General features: G+C 36.1%; 1 protein-coding gene across 3 annotated transcripts in view; it reads right to left on the bottom strand.

Moving 5' to 3' along the window:
- Window positions 1-360: 360 nt before the first annotated feature.
- LOC123865203 (zinc finger protein ubi-d4 B-like) overlaps window positions 361-22867 on the bottom strand; it is a 28819-nt gene continuing 6312 nt past the window's right edge. The window contains exons 7-12 of one of the 3 annotated variants that reach the window (XM_045906080.1): window positions 15876-16097; window positions 15378-15568; window positions 15019-15124; window positions 8542-8654; window positions 6053-6180; window positions 361-5444 (exon numbers count right to left, since the gene is read on the bottom strand). In XM_045906080.1, the coding sequence (XP_045762036.1) occupies window positions 6058-6180; window positions 8542-8654; window positions 15019-15124; window positions 15378-15568; window positions 15876-16097 (755 nt within the window). In that variant the 3' untranslated portion in view covers window positions 361-5444; window positions 6053-6057. Of the gene's footprint in view, window positions 5445-6052; window positions 6181-6747; window positions 7961-8541; window positions 8655-13674; window positions 15125-15377; window positions 15569-15875; window positions 16098-22867 lie in introns of those variants that run through there. The other 2 variants (XM_045906079.1, XM_045906078.1) reach the window with 2 other exon arrangements.

The raw sequence follows: 22867 nt of genomic DNA on the forward strand, positions 1-22867 counted from the left end.
AACATGTGGCAGGTGTGCATAGTTAACGCAAGTTGAAAGCATGCCAGTGTAGTTAATACCTATCCCAGAGTAGTAATTACTTATACTAGAGGATGCCCGCGTGGATCTCGGTTTTTTTTAAATCCTGTAAGAACTCTTTGATTTTCCGGGATAAAAAGTAGCCTATGTCCTTCCCCGGGATGTACCACACATCAAAATACAAGTCTGTGCCAAACATTAAAATCGGTTAAGCGGTTGGGCCGTTAAAAGCTAGCAGACAGACAACTTTTGCATTTATAATATTAGTAGGGATACCTGTATTCTTAAACGTAAAATAACTTAATCACTGATTAAACGTAATGAAATAAAAAGAAAGAAAGGATAATTTTAACATTTATTTGTTAAGTCACCACACTTATAGTTATGACACAATACAGGTTGGAAATCTTAATTTACAATTTAAAACTAACAACTTCGATTAAAGTACTGGAAAGAGTGGGCGCAACGAGCACGAGCGAACGCGAACATGGCCGTACGTCACACCGTTGCGTAACAATGCAAATACTCATACAGAATCTAACGGTAATCAAAAATTATAGTACACACTGAATTATTCTCATTTCTTTCACGCGTCTTGTATTGTAGGATCAGCAATTGGTAATTTGTATACGTTCAATTTTGTAACTATTGTAGTATCCGGCAAGAAATATTGCACCCGAACTTTTAGCTCTTTGCAATATTTCCAGCCATTCAAATGTTTAGGCATCAAACAGAAATTGTAAGTATAGACATTTTTTTCACAAGAATTAAGACAGCAAAAAACAGTTTATTGAATTTTTAGATCACACTTCGGTGTAACGTACGGCCAGACTGCGATAATAATTACAAAACGGTACTTAAAATAATACAGATGCTTTCGAGACTGGCAGGAATATAATTATTATGTAATTTGTTCGAAACCTTTAAAGCAAAATTCGGATTCTCGCTACACTAAAAAGAACTTAGAATTAAAAAATGATAAAAAAGTGTAAACCCACGATAAATCCATCACAACCTCCTAGTCTGATCACAGCTTTACTTACTAGAATTTTTTACATCTACCCTCAGTTCTATGCAAAGCAGATTACACTGTATACCCAATCATTTGTTCTGATTTGCGTTATCTAACATAGCCTACAACTTTTAAGCGATTCTTTGAAGATAGGGGTTCCGTGATGCGTATGAATCAACTCATACAAGCAAATTACTAACGCAAAAGGCGAATCATCCCATCAACTACTGAGCACGGGTCTGCCCTCAGAGTTTAGGCCATAGTCCTCTACGCTGGCCAAGTGCTGATTGGCAGACAGCACACCAAATATTATTGAAGATATATTATACTGAGAATATTATGGAGAACTCACAGGCATGCAGGTTTCCTCACGATGTTTTCCTTCACCGCTAAGATTTAATCGCTTAAAACGCACATAACTCCCAAAAGTTTGCGTTTCCTGGATTGAACCCCCGACCCCAAATCTGGATGAGGACGGCTTAGCTACCATACTATCACGGCTTTTTTATCTGTAACATTACCGACCCAAATTAGGAAAATCGCAATCGATAATGTAGACCCTTTTTTTTCTTTTGAAAATTTGAATTAGTCTACTAAATAATATGCTTCCCACAGAACATACTGATCTTTACAAATCTCAAATGCGCGTAAGGTGAAAGTGTAGTTTCTACTTTAAAGAGTGTTTACAGTAAAGTAGTAAGTTGATCATGTAAGCTACGCGAGTAAAACTTATTTCCACCGATATGACCGATATCCAATCATTGCATTTTCAAAGTTAAACTAGACATGACATGATATTTTAGAAAACTTACGAGCATTTGTTGATTTGTAAAATTGACAACTTATATATTTAATCAAGCCGATAGAAAAAAATTTATACAAAAATAAAGTTACTACAGTAACATGGATACCTAGAATATGAACGCAAGCTGACGCCTTTAGGGCTCCTTCACATTATTTCTTGTGGCAGCGCGAACTCGTTAATAGACTGGCATTTCTCTTTATTGAGGTATTATAATGTGAAGAGGCCTTTACAGCAGAGAGGAACAAAACTATGATTCGTAGCAAGTCTTACAGTACCCGGCAGGAAAGGTTACACAATTTGAATATTCGTACGTAATAATGCATACTCTTCTATGGGTCATGTATCAGAATACCAAATTACTTGGCAGGTTGGTAACTAACCACGGCCGAAGTCACACAAAACAGGCCCATAGTTTAATCCCTCTCTTTTGTATTCAATCATAGGCCAATCGTTTTCCCTTAATTCTAATTACAACAATTTTCCCAAAGGGACATCTAAATCGAGAGTTTACATTAATGTTAGTAGTTTACAAAATAAGTATCTGCTAAAAGTTACACCAAACGAAGTGATGCTCAAGCATATTTTATGTACACGGCCATAAGCTACTGCCACAGTTTAGCGATCATACTGTTCGGAAACGAAAAATTTGAGTTGAGAAAATATCATTGACCAAAATGTCTCTAGTCACTATTATTACTAGTCACTATTAAGACTCTAGTTTCCTAAGATAGCAGTGATGTCACACAATAGCCGCTTCAAAGCGGAAAGTTGTAATATTGACATGAAATAGGCACATTCGTTTGATTGTTGTGAAATATTTGGAAAAATGGGCAAATTAAATGATTTGTGCTCGCATTTTTAGGAAGCAGAAAGATAAACGCTTTTTCTACGGAACATATACAAACTTCACAAAACTTTTTGAGATGTGTGTCTTATACCATGAGTACTATGAGTGGTCAGTTGACAGATAATAATAATAATCAGACTTTGTGTTTCGCAAGCCGCAACTTCGTTTCTGAACTGTATGATTGCTAAGCTGTGTTATTACGTCATACATTGTAAAATCTATGTTTGCTTAGCATCGTCAGAGTCTCATTCTAATTTGCTTCTTCGAGTGCAATAAAATAAATAAGGAGTTTGTTTGGTTCAGAAATCTGACAAAGTTCAAAAAAAGCGTTCAGTTTTATGTTTGCACTCTTAAGAGTTTCATACAATGCCCTCCAAGGTTACTCCAAGTCGAGCGTGAGGGCATGCAAATTGCAATCTTTATGGCAGACATATTTTTAGAGCGAGATATTTGTCATTTTGTAGTTTTGCCATTGCCATTGCCATTTTGTAGTTTTTTTTACGCATGAAGTTGTCTCAAACTTGGGTTTAAAATAGAGATGTTTCGAAGTCATAACTTTCAAAATTTTATGATCATTATTGTTTTCAGACATAGATAATGGAGAGATGAATCGATATGTGGCATAGTTTTAGATTCAAAGCAACTGAACTGTACGTAAAAATGTCGCCGCGTAAAAAGAAACTTTTCAAACCTAATGAAATGACAGAAACTTTTTCCTATTTTATTTAAAAGATTAGATAGTTTCGAATGATCCACATTCGAGGAAGAAAAGTAGTATGAAATTCCATGACGATGCATCTTAATTAGTAGATGTTAATAAAGTACTTATTTTACAATATTCACAATCAGGTATAGAAACATTAATGTTTTGATCCTAGAAGTAGAAGCGTAGCTTAAACAATTCATAAAAAACGCAATAAAATCATTTAAAGAGCATCCCCATGTCGTGAAGGTTTTATGTAAAATCGTTTGTAAAACCAGAGTTGTAGCGAACATAACCGGAGTTCCGATTTTAAGAAAAATTAAAGTGGAGCGGGCTTCTTCAGCACATACATTTTAAAATAGAGTAATGTCTGATTTTTCGTATATTCTTTCTTAATTTTAAGTGGTTGTAATTTTATTATATACCTATACGGTATTTCATCGTTAGGATAGCCTATTAATAATCACTTCCTACTGATTTTGTTTCGCTTGGTTCTATAATTACTATGGGTCCACAGTTTGCTAATTAAATTTTAAGTTCTAAAACTGATACAATATTAATTTTTTTAGGTTTTTTAAACTAAATTTCGAAACTCCGGAACGGCGGAATAGGAATATTGAGCATCGAAACTCCGGCGCTGAAATATTGTTCGAATGGCCTCGCTATTGGTCAATTAGTCAATGTTTCACTATTCGGGATGCACAGTTTTAATTCAGATATTTTAATTGTAAAATATGCAGAGGCACATTAATTGATGGTGCTTTGAATCGTCAAAATCATAATTTTAATTCTATTAGTACTTCGATCTGGAATGCTTAATAGTAATTTTGAGTAAAAAAAAATACAAGTCTAAGATTAATTATTTTTCAGATTTTAGTGAAAAATAAAGTTTTAAATATATAGATTAATTATTTTTACACACGATTTCTATCTAACATTGAATGTAACTTGGTCAAAATATTAAAACATAATTTGGTGTACTTACTAAGTTTTGTTCAAATATGATTTTTTGTAAAGAACAATAAAGATGATACAGTAAAATGTTAGGTCTAATTTACACATTGATTTACTTATGTAAGTTGTTACGTGATTTTGTTTCGTCAATCGAAATCTTGACCGTTATCGAATTGGTGAAACACGTACTAAGCCTACAGTTTTCGCGAATTTTGAAAACAAAAAGACAGCTAAAGCAAGCACCGGTAGAGGTAGAAAGAACTATACATAGATAGAAGTGTTCATACTTTTCCATACAATTTGAGTAAGTATCCTAAACTTTTAATACAATAATAATTATTATAAAGCGTCGAATGTGGACTTATAGTTAGCTATACCTACGTTTATAAAAGAAAAAAGTGACTGACTGACATCAACAAATACCTCAAACCGCTGAGTCTAAAGACTTGAAATTTTGCAGACAGATTTTCTCTACTATAAGTATTTTTGCGAAGTCAGTTCTAGTATATTTTTGTTTAAATAAACAGGAATAAAAGTATATCTGCCCTTTCATTGTAAGGAATGCTTAACTTTTAGTTATTATCAGTGAACGATAAAGCATAGAAGGCGCGTTGCTGACAATTGTATTTTTGAATAAAAATAGGGGGCTCAAACTCACTTATTTGATTCTCATCTGTGTCATGCGACACAGTCCTGGTTGGCCGACTAAAAGTGACAGATACGAATCTACAAACAAAATGAAGATGCGTGCGGTAGGCGCACACCTACGACGGCAGAGATTTCGTTACGTTATAATACGTACGAAATATTTCTATGCTTTGTCTTTCACTGCTTGTCGTCTACTTAGCTAATGATTTAAAATATTATTTATATGCCGAAAACCTTGTCTTTATTTATGATTGAAGTCAGAGATAGAATTACACGTAAAAATAAGAATCTCATTTAAAACTCACCAAAAAAAATAGTAAAAAATTCTTATAAGTCCACATTCGACATAAGCTATTAACTCTATAATCTATGGCAACATCGTCTATACACTCACGTAAGACAGACGCCGGGTTAGGTCGTACGTATGTGAAACAGCAATTACAATTTTCATTTTCATCTGAAAAAATAAAACAAATATCGATATAGACATCATCATTGTTTGACAATCAGAAAGTGTATAATAGTATCCAAATTTGAATAAATGACTTTGACTATCAAAGTCAAAGTCATTTATTCAAATCAAACTTTCTTATTACTGAGAAGCATCTAAAGTTACTTAAATTTATTGTTCCGTACCTCAAAAGGAAAATCGGAACCCTTGTATCACTTTGTTGTCTGTCTGTCCGCCTGTCCAACTGTCTTGTCTGTCAAGAAAACCTATAGCGTACTTCCCGTTGACCTAGAATCATGAAGTTTGGCAGGTAGGTAGGTCTTACAGCACAAGTAAAGAATAAAATCTGAAAACCGTGAATTTGTGGTTCTATCACAAAAAAAAATGTGTTCATGATTGAATAATTAGTTTACTAAATCACATTTCTTTCTTTATTTCTTTCTGCTCTCTGGGCTGGTTTCCGCACTTAGACGTTTCGGTTACTAAATCACATGTAGATGGCGTTGTCCATCATTAACTTGTGCAGTGTTGCACGTAAGTGTTACGTGTGATGGTGCGGAACCTTTCGGGTGCTAGTCCGGTATTGAATTGAATACAATAAGGGATCAAGTCACCTCGTTCAGTGGAACTCCTTGATGCACAGAGCGCAGGACCAGGAGCCCTCGGGCGGCGTGTCGAGCGGCGGCGCCAGGCAGTACATGTGGTAGCCGCGGTCGCAGTCGTCGCAGAACAGCAGCTGGTCCTGAACACACACATAAACATAATATTCGGCTTTGAAAAAGGCATAACGCTTGACTTACTAAAGTGCATAAGGCCAGAGAAGTGCATCCTCCAGGATGAGCCCACTGGGCGTCGCGCAAGGGAAGCACCGGCACACGTTCGTAAGAGTTCCCGGGGCCTGTGAATATGCGCTGAGGATGGCCATCGAGGGAGTTTTAGTGGGTAGAAATCCCTCATAACCCGATCTCTTTGAGGAGAGATCGGGTTATGTGGGATTTCTACCTTGAGATCAACAAAAAAAAGGGTCCTGCAGTAGTGAAGCGGTGCGGCAGAGATGTGATGACATGACGCGACAGCTGTGATTCGTTAGTTTTTGACAACTGTCACCCCTCGACTACCGGAGGAGCCTACTCAGTCATGCTCTACACCTACTACTGTTCGGTCTTGACTGCAATCATTACAGTACCCGGAAAGAATACACATCGAACTTTAGAAAGAGATAATCGGCATTCGGCAGCTTCGGCTTCATAGATCGTCATCTTTGTCACTCATGTAACGACATCGAAACTCACGAACACGTCATACTCACGTCGTTATCGCTGGTGCCGCACACGGAACAGCACTTGCACTCTATGCACTGCCAGCGATACTTGCGCACCGACACTATCATGTTCACGGTGAACTGCAGGCACGTCGGGTGACCTACACACGAACACGTCATACTCACGTCGTTATCGCTGGTGCCGCACACGGAACAGCACTTGCACTCTATGCACTGCCAGCGATACTTGCGCACCGACACTATCATGTTCACGGTGAACTGCAGGCACGTCGGGTGACCTACACACGAACACGTCATACTCACGTCGTTATCGCTGGTGCCGCACACGGAACAGCACTTGCACTCTATGCACTGCCAGCGATACTTGCGCACCGACACTATCATGTTCACGGTGAACTGCAGGCACGTCGGGTGACCTACACACGAACACGTCATACTCACGTCGTTATCGCTGGTGCCGCACACGGAACAGCACTTGCACTCTATGCACTGCCAGCGATACTTGCGCACCGACACTATCATGTTCACGGTGAACTGCAGGCACGTCGGGTGACCTACACACGAACACGTCATACTCACGTCGTTATCGCTGGTGCCGCACACGGAACAGCACTTGCACTCTATGCACTGCCAGCGATACTTGCGCACCGACACTATCATGTTCACGGTGAACTGCAGGCACGTCGGGTGACCTACACACGAACACGTCATACTCACGTCGTTATCGCTGGTGCCGCACACGGAACAGCACTTGCACTCTATGCACTGCCAGCGATACTTGCGCACCGACACTATCATGTTCACGGTGAACTGCAGGCACGTCGGGTGACCTACACACGAACACGTCATACTCACGTCGTTATCGCTGGTGCCGCACACGGAACAGCACTTGCACTCTATGCACTGCCAGCGATACTTGCGCACCGACACTATCATGTTCACGGTGAACTGCAGGCACGTCGGGTGACCTACACACGAACACGTCATACTCACGTCGTTATCGCTGGTGCCGCACACGGAACAGCACTTGCACTCTATGCACTGCCAGCGATACTTGCGCACCGACACTATCATGTTCACGGTGAACTGCAGGCACGTCGGGTGACCTACACACGAACACGTCATACTCACGTCGTTATCGCTGGTGCCGCACACGGAACAGCACTTGCACTCTATGCACTGCCAGCGATACTTGCGCACCGACACTATCATGTTCACGGTGAACTGCAGGCACGTCGGGTGACCTTTACACGAACACGTCATACTCACGTCGTTATCGCTGGTGCCGCACACAGAACAGCACTTGCACTCTATGCACTGCCAGCAATACTTGCGCACCGACACTATCATGTTCACGGTGAACTGCAGGCACGTCGGGTGACCTACACACGAACACGTCATACTCACGTCGTTATCGCTGGTGCCGCACACGGAACAGCACTTGCACTCTATGCACTGCCAGCGATACTTGCGCACCGACACTATCATGTTCACGGTGAACTGCAGGCACGTCGGGTGACCTACACACGAACACGTCATACTCACGTCGTTATCGCTGGTGCCGCACACGGAACAGCACTTGCACTCTATGCACTGCCAGCGATACTTGCGCACCGACACTATCATGTTCACGGTGAACTGCAGGCACGTCGGGTGACCTACACACGAACACGTCATACTCACGTCGTTATCGCTGGTGCCGCACACGGAACAGCACTTGCACTCTATGCACTGCCAGCGATACTTGCGCACCGACACTATCATGTTCACGGTGAACTGCAGGCACGTCGGGTGACCTACACACGAACACGTCATACTCACGTCGTTATCGCTGGTGCCGCACACGGAACAGCACTTGCACTCTATGCACTGCCAGCGATACTTGCGCACCGACACTATCATGTTCACGGTGAACTGCAGGCACGTCGGGTGACCTACACACGAAAAATAAGTTTCAAATTCGTATTTCTATATCAATGTTCTTTAATTCATTTGTCTCATTAAAAAAACTAATAAAAACGATAAACAACCTCCAAAATAAGCAATCACACGCTGAATTTGTATATTTACATATATTATTGATAAATTGTAATAATTTAACATTTTCAGTGATTTCTATACTCTTCTAAAAAATATTAAAAAAATTTACACAGAAATAACGGAGCTCTAAAAATAAGAAAAATGTAATAAAGTAATTGATTGTGTTTATTTTGAAGTTGTTTGGAATACGTAATCAAAAAATGAAATAAAACGAAAGTTTTTCACTTACTGTAAGGCACATTTCTCTCACCTCAAAATCGCAAATTCTGTTGTCTGCTTGAATAAAATATTTAATGTTTTTTCGTCAAGGAAAAATGTGCCGAACAATAGTGAAAAAAATAAAAAAATAACATTTCTTAACCAACCGGGAAACGGGAAAGAAAACTATGTACATTAAAATGTTTATTTCCAAAGTATCACAGAATGTCGTAAGGAAGTGCAATTCACTATTCTTCAGCACAAAAAAAAGTAAACATATAAATAAAAATCCAATTGTCTTTTAGAGAATACATTTTAATATATTAAACATTTCCACGGTGTTTTACAAAAGAAAGAGAAGAAATAAGTCGACTAATAGATACGAATCACTGATTGGACAAGTAGTCTGGAAGTTTCATTTATTCTAATTTCGCATTCATACTGATATTCTAAAAGATGTCTCTCGATAATTGTAATCCTGCGGCGCATAATTTTACTATGAAATCGAATCATATCCGATTAGTGACGAATATAGGTATACTGTTTCATGAGAGGGACGTAAGGTCGGGTGCAGGTTTTGGGTCAACGTCGCTATCACCCTCCCCAAACTGCACCCTACCTCGTCGTCTCAGTAAAGCGGTACGCCTATAACCTATTCATTTGTTAAAGTTGGTCTATACTTGGTCAGACATTACCCACTCGGATTGACCGTGCTCGATGAATTTCATGTGTAAATCATTACTGCCACTAATCTTACAGTACGGTAACGGTGAACGCTCGTATAATGCATACATTTCAAAATATCACTCACCATTTTAGCAATGTGCCAATTGTCATATCAAAGACGATTTTAGTCCTTAAATAAAGGTGAACCGTACTTTTGACATGACAGGTTGACACACAGAGCTAAAATGGACACAGGGATCTCAAAATGTACGCGCAATATACGGAATGCAAAGAATTAGCAGTTTATAACATCCTGTAACATCTATAAGATTTATTTAAGTCTGTAATATTCTGTAGGAAGATGATCGCTGTGCAAAGGCCCTCGCAAGTCTTTAGCCACGATAGGCTTGCCAATCAGTCCTGTCGCGACTTAACAATGGTAGAAGATGAAGAAAAAGAGCTTGTATGCACTTCCATACTGGCATTTTTTGATACTTCTTCACATCAAACTAAAATTATATTAAGTATTATTTTTATATTGTAATATTTAATAATGACTGTCCATTTCATTTCTAAAAAAAATGAGTAAGTTTTTCAAATGATTTCATTTGCCTCAAATCAACTTCGTATTTTTTTTGAATAAGATAATTTCTAATGTGAAAATACCATTTAGTGTTTACATTCAATATTCAACGAAAATACATTTTTCTGTATAAATACCGCAATCAGACACACATAAAAAGTTTTACAGCATAATAATAAAATAATCTTTGAATTATATAATTATTATTATTTATTTGACATAAGTACAACAATTGAATAAAAAATATTTTCAATAATGGTAACAAACAAGAGTAGTATAAACAATATTTACGTTAATTATTTCATATTATATTATTATAGTATATTCAATTATTAATGTATTGAGGATAAAACAAAAAAAAAAGGTTCTATAAATTTAAAAAAAAAAGTTATTTGCGTTTAAATTTTTTTTGTTTGGCAATCCCAAGTTTCTCCACCACTTCTTAACTGCCATAAAAAATTTAAGTTTTATTTTCATTTAACAAAATTCGTTTCGTTTTGAAAATATGAATAAATGGGTGGACGCCGAATAGTTACGCTACGAATTACGAAACGTCACATTTCATACGCTAACAATATTTTGACCAATTATATTGTTATGAATATTTTAGGGCGCTTATTTTGATTTTTTTAACTTCATAAACGTGCTAAGTGTCGAATTCTGACGAAGCGGATTTTTTATAGTAACAAAAAATTTGTGGTGTGTAATAACTCTCAAAGGGTGTTTGTTCTCAGATTCCCAAACAAATTTTACGTTATAAACAAAAACGTTTCAAACGAGTTTCTACTCAATAATTTTTAAATACGTATCAATAATTGCAGAACCGGCTAGATTCGAACCTGCCGACTGTCTCCCTGCAATCGAATCTGCAATTTTCTAGATGTATTTAAAAATCATTTAGCCTTGAAATGTGGGTGAAAACGGTATTATAAAAATCATAAAGAGTTCTACTCACTATGGTCATCAATATGAAACATGAAATTGCACTTTCTAAGGCACCGTGAAATTATAAAAATCTTTGCTACAGCACATTCTACAGTTAAATATGGACATTACAACTTTACACATAAAAGCTATATTAATATTTAACGAATACTTGCAATAGAATAGCATGAAATAAAGTTCCCGTACCAATTAAGAAAAAAAATTGTGAAAATGTTTATAGACAACTTTGTAAAGATAAATAAGACTAGACGCGCATGACCATTTAAATTAATTATTATTCATTAATCATCGAATCAACAATACTACGAAATGAAAATTTCAATTATTAATCATGCGCGCCATAATTTTGTTCTGAGAGCTAACACAATAGACAATTAGATAATAATATATTAACCGTGTTATATTGTTATATATTTATTATTTATAATATCGTTGCAATAACAAACTATATTGCATTTTCTAAGCTAATTTATCAATTTATATTTTAATTATATTATAAGCTTATAACAACAATCTGAATTAAAAATAATAATCGATATATTGATTTATCATTGGTGGAAAATTGACCACAAGTTATTTGATCAGGAATATATTTTATATAAATATAACAAATAATATATTTGTATTTTTTTTTCAAGTTCTCTTAGGTTAAATTAATAGCTAATATTTAAGTTTTTAGTCGAGATTAATAATCGACATTTCCACCGACCATAAACAATATAAATGATTCAACAATTAAATTTTGGTTACTCAGCTCTTATCTATATTTAAATCTAAAGTATACAACACATTTATTAAAAATCTATTAAGAAAAACGATATAATAAACTATAGGAATGTAAAACTACAACATCGAATTTAGTCTTTACAACAAAATTGATTTTTTTTTACAAATCTTTGGATTATGCATTTAGAGATGTTGGTAAAGGCACTTTGAAGCTCTCATTAATGTATAGTATTGCTCTTTTTGTTGCCATCAAATGTTCAGATTTCATGCGGCTATTTGGTTTAGTTTTTGTTATAGCATCACTCTTTCATGTCGCTATTGTGGTTAGTTTTCGGTTATCAATATTTTTGAGAATATTAGTTTTGACAATTTTTTGCCACAATTTTGTTTTCGGTTTAACATCAATATTATTTAAGAAAAAAAAATACATTTATCTATGCTTTGACTAAATCACTACCCATAATATTACATGCGAAAGTGTGTTTGTTTATCTTTCAATCAGGCCGTAACAAGTTCCATGTGATTTTTTGCATGAAAATAGTTAAATACCTGGAGGGTTAGGTTACTTTTTATACCAAAAAATCATGGTTACCACGAGATTTTTATAACCCAAATCCTACGCTGACGAAGTCGCGGGCAGCTGCTAGTAAAATATAATATATTGCAACCAGTGCAATGGAAGCAAACGATTTGGAGATTTGGAGCGATGTGACTAGATAAACTAGGACATTTATTTTTGGTTTAAGGCAGTTTTAAATTTCAAACCAATTTCTTAAAAAAATACATATTTTTTTTTCAATTACTCTGCAATAATCCTTTATGGAAATTTTAATGTTCAATCAATTTTAAATATAATTGATATATTATGAAAGGATTGTATTAGGCAATACTATGTGTGATATAATAATCGAATTGAATCTATAAAATTTTGAGATATATAATAATAAAGGTTCTAAAAACAAGGCACGTTTTCCTCTAATAGGATAATGAACGCCTTATATTCGCATCTGTACCAATAGAAGCTAAACTGAATATATTCGGGCCCAAGTTTAAGCCAAGGAAACATCTAGACTAACAGCGCACGGAATTCCACTGCATCGCAACCAAAGCACGTCGAGACTTCGACGTCAATGGCAGGCGACAAATGTTTGACGCAGGTAGTTTTTCATTGATTTTACGTCACCATAGCCTAATATTTGACATTATCGTCGATTCAGGATCAAACCGACAGTTTTCTCACTCTAGTTCACTCTGACCAAAGTTAAAAACTCCAGATACATTCTTTTTAAATTCAAATTCAAATTCAAATTATTTTTATTCAATTAAACTTTTACAAGTGCTTTTGAATCGTCAAAATAATCTACCACTGGTTCGGAATGCTGTTCCTACCGAGAAAAACCAGCAAGAAACTCGGCGGAACCGGCGGTTAAAAACCGGTCAAGTGCGAGTCGGGCCCCACACTTTTAGGGTTCCGTACATAAAGTTTTCTATCGACTTTGTATAAGCGATACACATTATAATGAAAAATGAGTCCGAAAAATTATGCTTAGCTTCTATTGAAACTAGATCATAATTTAAATTTCTTTTATCTAAAAACGTTACAACAGACAATATAACAATAAGGTTTATTTGGCATCCTTCGTTACTACAGAATAAAACATGGCAACTTCAAGATCACAAGTCCATACGACGTGTCTGCCAGACATGCTTGCCTTCATACAGGCAGAAAGGCACTGCTGACATTTGGAAAATTCTGTCATTCAAATTGCATTTAACCTATAGTAATATAAAATGTAGATATGTCATTAGATATAATAAAAATCCTATTTCTAAACGATTATGATTTGGAATGTATGCATATAACGGTAAAGCAAGCAAACCTCTTTGGTAAGAAGCTAATTTAAACAAAAACCGCATATATTTGTGATGCAGCACACATTTTGTGACAACTAACACTGAACTCTACAATATTGACGATGTCCTCCGTTCATATGCTTTTTTACATATTTTGTAAATAAGTAATAATTTTTTAATTAAACTTTTATTTATAATTATATAATGTATAATATGTATAATAATATACCAGAATTTCATATCCGAAAATTAATACAACTTGTATGAATACAAAAAGACCTAAAATTTCTCTGCACCCTATGAATTTGACATGTGGGCCCTAATTTTTAAGTCCTTTTATAAAAGCGATATAGTCCGCTCAGGTTTGCAGTCTGTACAATAAAAAGGGTAAACAGGCCGTAAAACAGGAATTTTATACAACAGTCACAATTTTTGATCTGGCACTGATTTTGGAGTAAAACTTCTTAGTGGCAACTTGAGATATTGCTTGAGAGTAACTCACAACTTTTTCGGACAGAACATACTTCACTTCTGCCAAAAATAGGCGCCAAACAGAACGACTATTTTGAGGTCGCCATATCTCCCCATCTCTTATCCAGGTTGTGTCTTAATTATAAATATAAGTGTAAATTATATGATTAAAAATCCTGTTGGTCTCATTTTAAAATAGTGTAATCTCGACGCGTTTTGTGTTACTTCGATCGCACGTATTTTTTAAAATTATTTTACCAGTGCTTGCTTCCAGGAAATGGCAATGATATTTTGTCCATTTAACTTTTTCAATACACGATAGGCTTGAGACAAACTTGTCTGATGGAAAGACTAGATCTAGAATTCAGCGCGCTTGCATGAAAGATGCATTTATCGTTGGTTATTAAACTCTTTTGTGTTGTATAGATTTGGCCCCTCTAGGTTGTACAGACGCTTTCCCCGAACAGACCAAATAAGTACTACAAAAAAAAACCAGACGTCTAAACGCGTATCCATTATTGCCACGAGTTAACTACATTAACCGCTACTATTCGATCCATTAACGACTAGCTCCTCGTAGGCGGGGCTCTGGCGCGACGACGGCGGAGACATGGTATACTCACAGTTCTCTAGCAACTTAGTTTTCGAGGCGAAACTATCGAAATCGTCCGCGGGGTATGACATGGAGGTGAGTATTTCGACGACCCCGTTCAGCTTGATGTTGTCTTTGAGGTGTTTATGTCTCTCGCAGACTCTGTTGGTGATGTGGAAGCACTTTTTGATGCCGTTCCGGGGCGGCCGGCCGCGGCGCTTACCTGATCGTCCGCAGTCGGAACAGCTCACTAACTCTTCGGGCGTGCCGGTTTTTTTGTTCTCGCGATCGTCGCCGAGGCAAAAGTCGCAGTACGGCGACGGCGATGCCTGTTGACAACGATGTTATTATTGTACACGTTAAGAACTGAAAGAATGGCTGCAGCACCTTTAAGGGTTTCAAGACCTGTCAAGAGAATCAAACCCTATTATATCTTCATATCATTTTGCTAGTTTATTGTGGCATCTTGTTCCTTGCCTACCCTATCGCATATTATATTGACGTCTGTCAATGCGAGAAAATAATGGGGTCTATAACTGCTTTAAGGTGCTTGTGCATGATTGCTCTCAAGCCAGGTCTCACCTTGGTGTCGGGCTCTTTCATCAGCTCGGGCGCAGTGCTGGTGGTGGGCACGACAACCGCTGCGGCGGCCGCGGCGGTGCCGGGCGGCACGAGCGGCGCGTGCGCAGAGTCCGATGACGACGTGTCCGCGGACGCAGGTCGCGGAGGCGGGGATGGTCTGCGCACGGGCGGGGTCGGGGTTTGCGCTGCCGCTAAAGGAAAATAAAACTTTAATTCTTTAGTTCACTGTAACAGCTATCCCAGAAGAGTTGCGAAAGTTTGGAGACCGAAAGTTGCGAGCCCGAAATCACTTGTTATTTTGACAGTTATTGTTTTTATAAGTAAGTAACAAGATAAAAGCCAAAACAAAACCGTATGATGCGAGGCACGTCGCGTTGAAATACTGCAAGCGAGCTCGAGGCTTCGTAATATGAAGCGTCCAGCGACTCTATTTACGCCGCACGTGATTCAGGCAGCAAGACACTTCGGGACGCGAAATTGGGCTCGTGGAACACTCACCCGTAGCTGCTCCGACGGCAGGGTTGTTCAGAAATGTCACATAGCTGTCCTGATACTCGGTGGCGGGTTGCGGCGGCGCGGGCGGCGAGTGCGCGGCGCGACTGTCGCGCGAGTCGTTGTCGCTACCCGCGGCCGTCGGCGTGCTGGTCGTCGCGCCGTCTTTGTGCGTGTGGTTGAAGTGGTAGATCAGACCCGCGCGAGTTTTGTACTTTGCTCCACATACTGGAGGAAAATTTCATTTATATATTTTTTTGTAAAAAGGGACGAAATGTTCAAGAAAAGCTCAAGCATATCTAGGCCCATTGAAAATTCTCTAGTTTTGAGGGTTCACTGGACGATAGGTTACGCTGTCAGTTTTGCCAGTCACAGCGGGGCGATAATGATATTTGTATGATCAAATAAATATCTGGACAGTTCTGTGTTCCATCAGTCATTCATCATCCATGATTAACGGAATTGACTGATGCAGAACTTATCGTCTAATGATTTTTTTTATTCATACTAAAAATTAATAATAGAAAAGATGAGAAAGTCAGGGAAGAACTTATCTCTATAACAGACCTGCATGCTTGGCAGTGGGATAGGTTATAAAAGATGAAGAATAGGTACAACGAAAAACCTTTAGGTAATTAGTTCAAAAGTCTAGGATAAAAACAATAAATAAGAAAAATCTATCGAGAAATTGTGTAATATTAGCTTAAAATAAAATCTATTAAACAAATCAATATATCATTAATTACTTACCGCCATAGTGCCTCCATCTTGCCTCAGCTCGAAAACTCAAAAACCTTACGTCTAACTTTATAATTTATTAAAAAAAATAAAGGGTAACGGAGGCCTACGTCAACAGAACAGAGCATAGAGGAGGCACCACGACGGCTAACGGCGTAAGACGCGCAGCTCCAGGAATTATCCGTCATCAATCAATACCTTGGCTATGAATAATGCATTTTATATTGAAACGCTTTCTCAAAACTGTCATATCGACCTTATTTATTCTTTGAACAGGCTCCTTTACCTATAAATAAGTTCCTCTTTAAGTTTCTCAAAATAAGGTTCCAATTGCAGAATTTGTAGTGTTCAATTTAAGGTCTGTACTCTTGGAATAAGATTTGAGAGACAGGATTATCTGCAGATTCAGCTCATGAAATATGAACTTAAAGAATGAGGTGTTTAACAAAAGGTCTTTTATGATAGCAATGAGCGTTTGAATATAAAACGTCGTTTTGACGGCCCGTCGTGATTCTTTCTATGTTCAGTTCTAGAGGACGCAGGCTCCGAGGGGCGTATGATTGATGACTTCAAATCAATGGATCTGCCCTCTGGTTACATCGACAACTAAACGACCATGTTATAAAGCACTTTTTAAAAAACTTAATTGTACCAGATTTAAAAAACTTAATTTTCTATGTACATATCTATGAATATAAAATTCAAGTTACATTTCACATAGGGTCAGCCATATATACTAGAACCTAAATACAAACACACTTGTAAAACTAACAATAATAAATGTGTGAAAAATCAAAAGTTTGTAAATATATTGTAAAAAAGTTGCCTTCAAACTACGGAAATCTAATATATAAATATCGCTCACCCAACTTTTAAATGTCACTATTCACACTTAGATGTAATAATCTAACAGTGTGAACAGTGACACTTAAAAGCATGGTGAGCGATATTTATATATTAAATTATATTCCGTAGTTTGAAATCAACTTTATTCTGTTGCACACAATCTCTAAAGTAAACTAAATTGACAGATCCAAATGTCATGCTTCCTTTTCCTCACCTGGCGTTACGAGAAAGACAGCAATATATTTAGATCTGTAATTAAATGTAGTTTAGAGGTTGTATTCAAAATAATTAGGCACACATTGTGCTTAAAAAAAAAATTAAAAAAAAAAATACTATCACAAAATGAGGTCTTAAACCTTAAAAAAATTTATAAATACAAAACTTTAAAAAAAAAATTGCGATGGGCAACATATTACATGGTTCGATGAAAATCACAGATTGCTTTTTTGCATAACATAAATACACTATATTAATATTTATTTATATATTATATATATACTTGAAAATGTATTTAATAGGTTATTATAATCATGGCCGTATAGTAAACACAACAAACACATTTATGAGGGTAGAGTAAAATAGAGATCCAAACTTTGAACGTCCAATCGTAAAAACCAAAAACAAAATACGCATTGGATAATTTTATTTCTTATTTAACATAAATATTCTTGTATAAATTCATAACAATCTTTGGGTGCTAATAATAGTTTGGATCTAGAATAACATCGAATCCTAATACTTTCACTGCTTCCGATACATACAATAAATAATATTTTTCAGCCAATCACAAAATGTTACAATGACTAAAATTTTAATACCCTATTCAAAAAAGCTAAAAGGCATTATTTGACGGCTGCTAACTTAGTTGTACATAGGGTTATACAACCTAAGTTTTTTTTTTAAACTTTCAGCTTTTTCTCACTATTTCACTAGACATTGTGGCTAATTCTGTTGTACGCAATCTCTAAAATGACAGGTCTAAATACTTTGCTGGCCCTTTCACAATGCACTTTGCGGAAACGGACAGCACTAGATTTCTAGCTGTCAATTTGATTAGTTTAGAGATTGTGTACTACAGAATTAGCGACACTTTTATATTCAATAAGAATTCTGATTTCTCCTCGCCAATATAACCTCATACACATTTAACACCTGTGCTTCAAAATCCCGTTTTCATTAAATTTGGATATGTATATTTCATACAGTTACACATATCAGCGTTACATTCAAAATGGAAGACTAAACAATTTCAATATCTAGACATAATTTTTCGATATTCCCATACGATACTTTTCTTATCCACAAATTTTCATACATGCAATATTCATCCTTAGGAAAATTAAGCATTGCATTTAAATATTATCAATGCACTACTTTACTGCAGGCCTTTAAAGCGAACAGAACAATCCGCCATTTTGTTGATAGCTCAACGATAAAATGGCGGCTTATTTAAACCATTAAATGACCGGTAAATTTAAATTATTCAATCAGCCTTATTAATAAAATACTATTTACAGTACCCGGTAATAAATATTACGAGCTTTAGAAAGAGAAAATCAGCAACTGCCTAGAGAGTCGTCTCTGTCGAAGTTGCCCTCTCTTTCTAAAACTCGATGTGTTATTTACTATCAGGTACTGTACAATACTGTACATAAAATCCTGCTTTCCCAACTGGGATTATTACGCTTATAGATCTATTGCTTAAGGGTGGGTACCTTCAAAGAACGCTCGTACGCTGCGCCTCTAATTTGAAGGTAGACTTAATACTATACTAAGATACTTGTCTCAAATAGCAATGCTTAATTTTCTGTAAGAATTTTTACACAAAGTTCAAACAGATCTTTTGGCACAGATGCGGATTTGAAAACTCATATAAAACTTTAGCCATTGCAGAACCAAAAAATTCTTCAATTCCTAGATCTTAAACGCGAAAAATGAAATAAATAGAACTATCACAGACACATGAGTCATACCGCATACAAAACCAATCAGTGCTAAAAATTTACGACATTAAAAATATTGTGATAAATAATTCATAAGACTTTTTAGGATAGTGACCTAGTCGAGCTACGAATGATAATATTTTTCACCCATTGCTTCATAATTTGGCATACTAAACTGGTAAATTATTGAACACCCTGAGTGTTAATTTTTCTTGTAAAAAAAGTGACAATGGAATTACACGTTATTTGACAGTATGGAGATGTCAAATCACCACGTTGGTCTGTCCATACTAAATGACAGGTTAAAGACTATCAAATTAGAATAAATCAAAGAAACATTTGGGTCAACACTTTTGGAGGTACAAGTTAATTCAAAGTGAATTCAAGAATAAACCTCAGTCATTCGTAGCTCAAATAACTATAGTAGTACAATACAATCAACACTGAAACATTATAGTGGTTATGTTACTTTGAGCCAAAGATAAAAAAACCATTTCCAACCTTTAGTACTGGTTTTTTTTCAATCATGGGTTCAGAGATCAAATTTTCTTTGTTTAACATTCCGATTCGAGTATGGCTCTTTTTTGGTCAAAGTTAACAAGCATCACAGTAATTATTTCAATGTTGATAAAACAATAAGGCGCCTACACTAAACCTAACTATATTTAACAAGAACTACACTTCCCAAACAAACGGTACTATATAGATTGTGTGGCAGTGTCTTTAATTCAGGTTTAGTTAAAATTTAGTTGGTGTTATTTCGTGCCTTTCGGCTTAATCTAGAGTACAGACTACAGGCGTTATACAATTTTGAACTTTCGTAATTGACAGCTCTTTTAGTCTAAGAGACGACCTATCCCTACCCATATTATAAATGAGAAAGTGTGTTTGTTCGTTGGTTTATCCTACAATTACGTCGCAAGGGAGCAACGAATCGACGTGTTTTTTTGCATAGCTATAGTTAAAGACCTGGAAAGTGACATAAATTACTTTTTATCGCGAACAATCAGTGCTCCCACAGGATTTTCAAAAAATTATGCACGCGGACGAAGTTGCTGGCAACAGCTAGTCGCTTATAAAACATCGCTGTCTAAAAGAATTGGTGGTGATGGTGTCTATTAAGTGCTATAAGTTTAATCATTTTAAATTTTTTATCAATTGAAGTAAATGCTAAATTTTTGTTATGACGTTACGCAAGGCAGTACATTTAGACCATTGTTCTTTTTGCTTTATGTTAATGATAATATTTCGAAGAAGCAATGATGAGTTATTTATTTTACATACACGAGGGAAGGTCGTCTCTTAGATATTTATCATGCCAAGTAGAAAAACTTCGGCACGTAGTATTACAAAAAGCAATCACAATGGATACAAAAGTGTAAACAGTAAAATCACAAGATTCTCTCAAAAAGTTTTTATAAATGAGTTGTAATTTATTTATAATTCCATTTAGTAATTTGTTTCTGTCTTTTAATATAACTTGCTCGTCTATGTGTTATATTTCAGGAAGGAAAGCTTTAAAAGGGCAAGAACCCAAAGCCGAAATGTCAGTTTAAAAAATCCCTAGAAGGAATCTTTTCTGTGCAATAAAGGAGTTTCCTCTAATTAAAAAAAAGGATGCAGAAAATTACATTGAACTGTAAAGATTCCCCTCATTGATAAAAGTTCAATAACATTTTGGTATACAGTAAAATATTAGAAATAAACCTAAGTCGAATTCTAAAAAAACAGTAATTTGATTATATTATTTACCTACGATAAAATGTGATGCTAAAAACTATTACACTAAAACATTGCTCTAAAACACTACTTAAATGCGACCACAGACAAAATATAAGGATAACATTTGTCTGTGAATCAAGCAAAATAAATTATAATAAAACAGTCATGATGCTTCACCTATACACAAATATCTAAACCAAAAAATGACAGGTTCTAAACTGGTGCGTTCTCTTCTTGTATAGAACATTGTGAACTAACTTTAGACTAATTTAATCCTAGAGATTTTGTAAAACTGAATTCGCGTTGTTTTTCTAACGAATTCGTAAGTTTTTTCGACCTGAGCTGCAAGCTAGACTTACTGAGAAATGAAAATATATGTGTCAGGCATTTATACTAAATACAAATCGACAGCTAAAACATCTACACGAATAAAGAATTCGTTTACTTAAAAACTTACATGAAATGTTCAATTTATAGCACAGATAAACGAAGATGTTGTATATTATTTTCTTTCTTAAATTCACTTACCTACTAATTAAAATAAACATTCATGCAGAATATCAAAAAAGGCATTTTGGCAATTCTGCTTTCGGATTTATCTCAAGCTTCTTACAAGTTACAACAGACCAATTTTATAACCATTAATGGGTAATAAGTTTAAATTGGTCCAGCACTGCATTTACTACAATATTGCAAGCATTAAGCCATATCCACAACAATAAAAAACTGTGATTAAGTGTGTTTGACGAATATTATTTTGTTGAAGCACAAATATTCATCATGGCTTTACATAGACAAGTAACAGAGTTTGCACTGAAAATATTTGACACGTGCAGCGTTTTTATCACACAACGCCAATATTCGTTGGTGTGGATCCATCTTCAGGTCTAAATTCCACCTACGTTGATCATTATTGAGGACGCGTACGTCAGCCAACGACGTCAGCGTAGGAAAAATTCCTAGCCTAACTATCAAATAAACAAACTTTATTTACTTGTCCCCTATTAACTTATTTGGCATCTTTCCACATTCAAAAACCATATATCTATCTTGTCTATCAAAATATGCATTCCGTCTTTTACATGTAGGAAAAAATTCTAAAAAACACCCTTTTCTCTCGTGCTGACCAACAATTACTATTCAACATACAAATCTTAGAGTAGAGACTATTACAATGTCGAAAATTCAAATGTAAAGAAAGAAATACATCCTATTACTCTTTCTAACCAGGTTTGGAAGATGCGTAGCAAAGAGTACATGTGAAACTCATCAATAGGAATGGTTCATTTTCATCGTTTATCTCATTGAACTCTTTTGGCGAAATTTTCCTTTCATACCTAACTACGCACCCTCACGCATCCCTGGTGGAAAGGCTGCACTGCAAAGTTAAAAAAAAATATTTCATATATTTACTGTTATTGCTTGCGGTTTCAATCTAAACATTGTTATTCATATGTTAAAACTACCACCAAAATTAGATTATTAAAATTATTATGCTTACTGTGTATGTCAATGATATTTTGTCGCAGATTATTTTTGTACATGTCTAGATGGGAAACCACAAATCTATGGAAATCGTAATTGTTTTAAAGGCACTAGACTGGCCACAGCTCCGCTTGCACTTGAAACTTTTTTCATGACAATTGTCCTCCACATCTCAAAGAGATCTTTTCTATACCAGAATGGCAAGATGAAACAATGATATTTGGAGGGTGGCTGCGATAACCGAAGACAGACCATATTACCGGT

The sequence above is a fragment of the Maniola jurtina genome, chromosome 5, assembly GCF_905333055.1.
Source record: "Maniola jurtina chromosome 5, ilManJurt1.1, whole genome shotgun sequence".
NCBI classification, from domain to species: Eukaryota; Metazoa; Arthropoda; class Insecta; order Lepidoptera; family Nymphalidae; genus Maniola; species Maniola jurtina.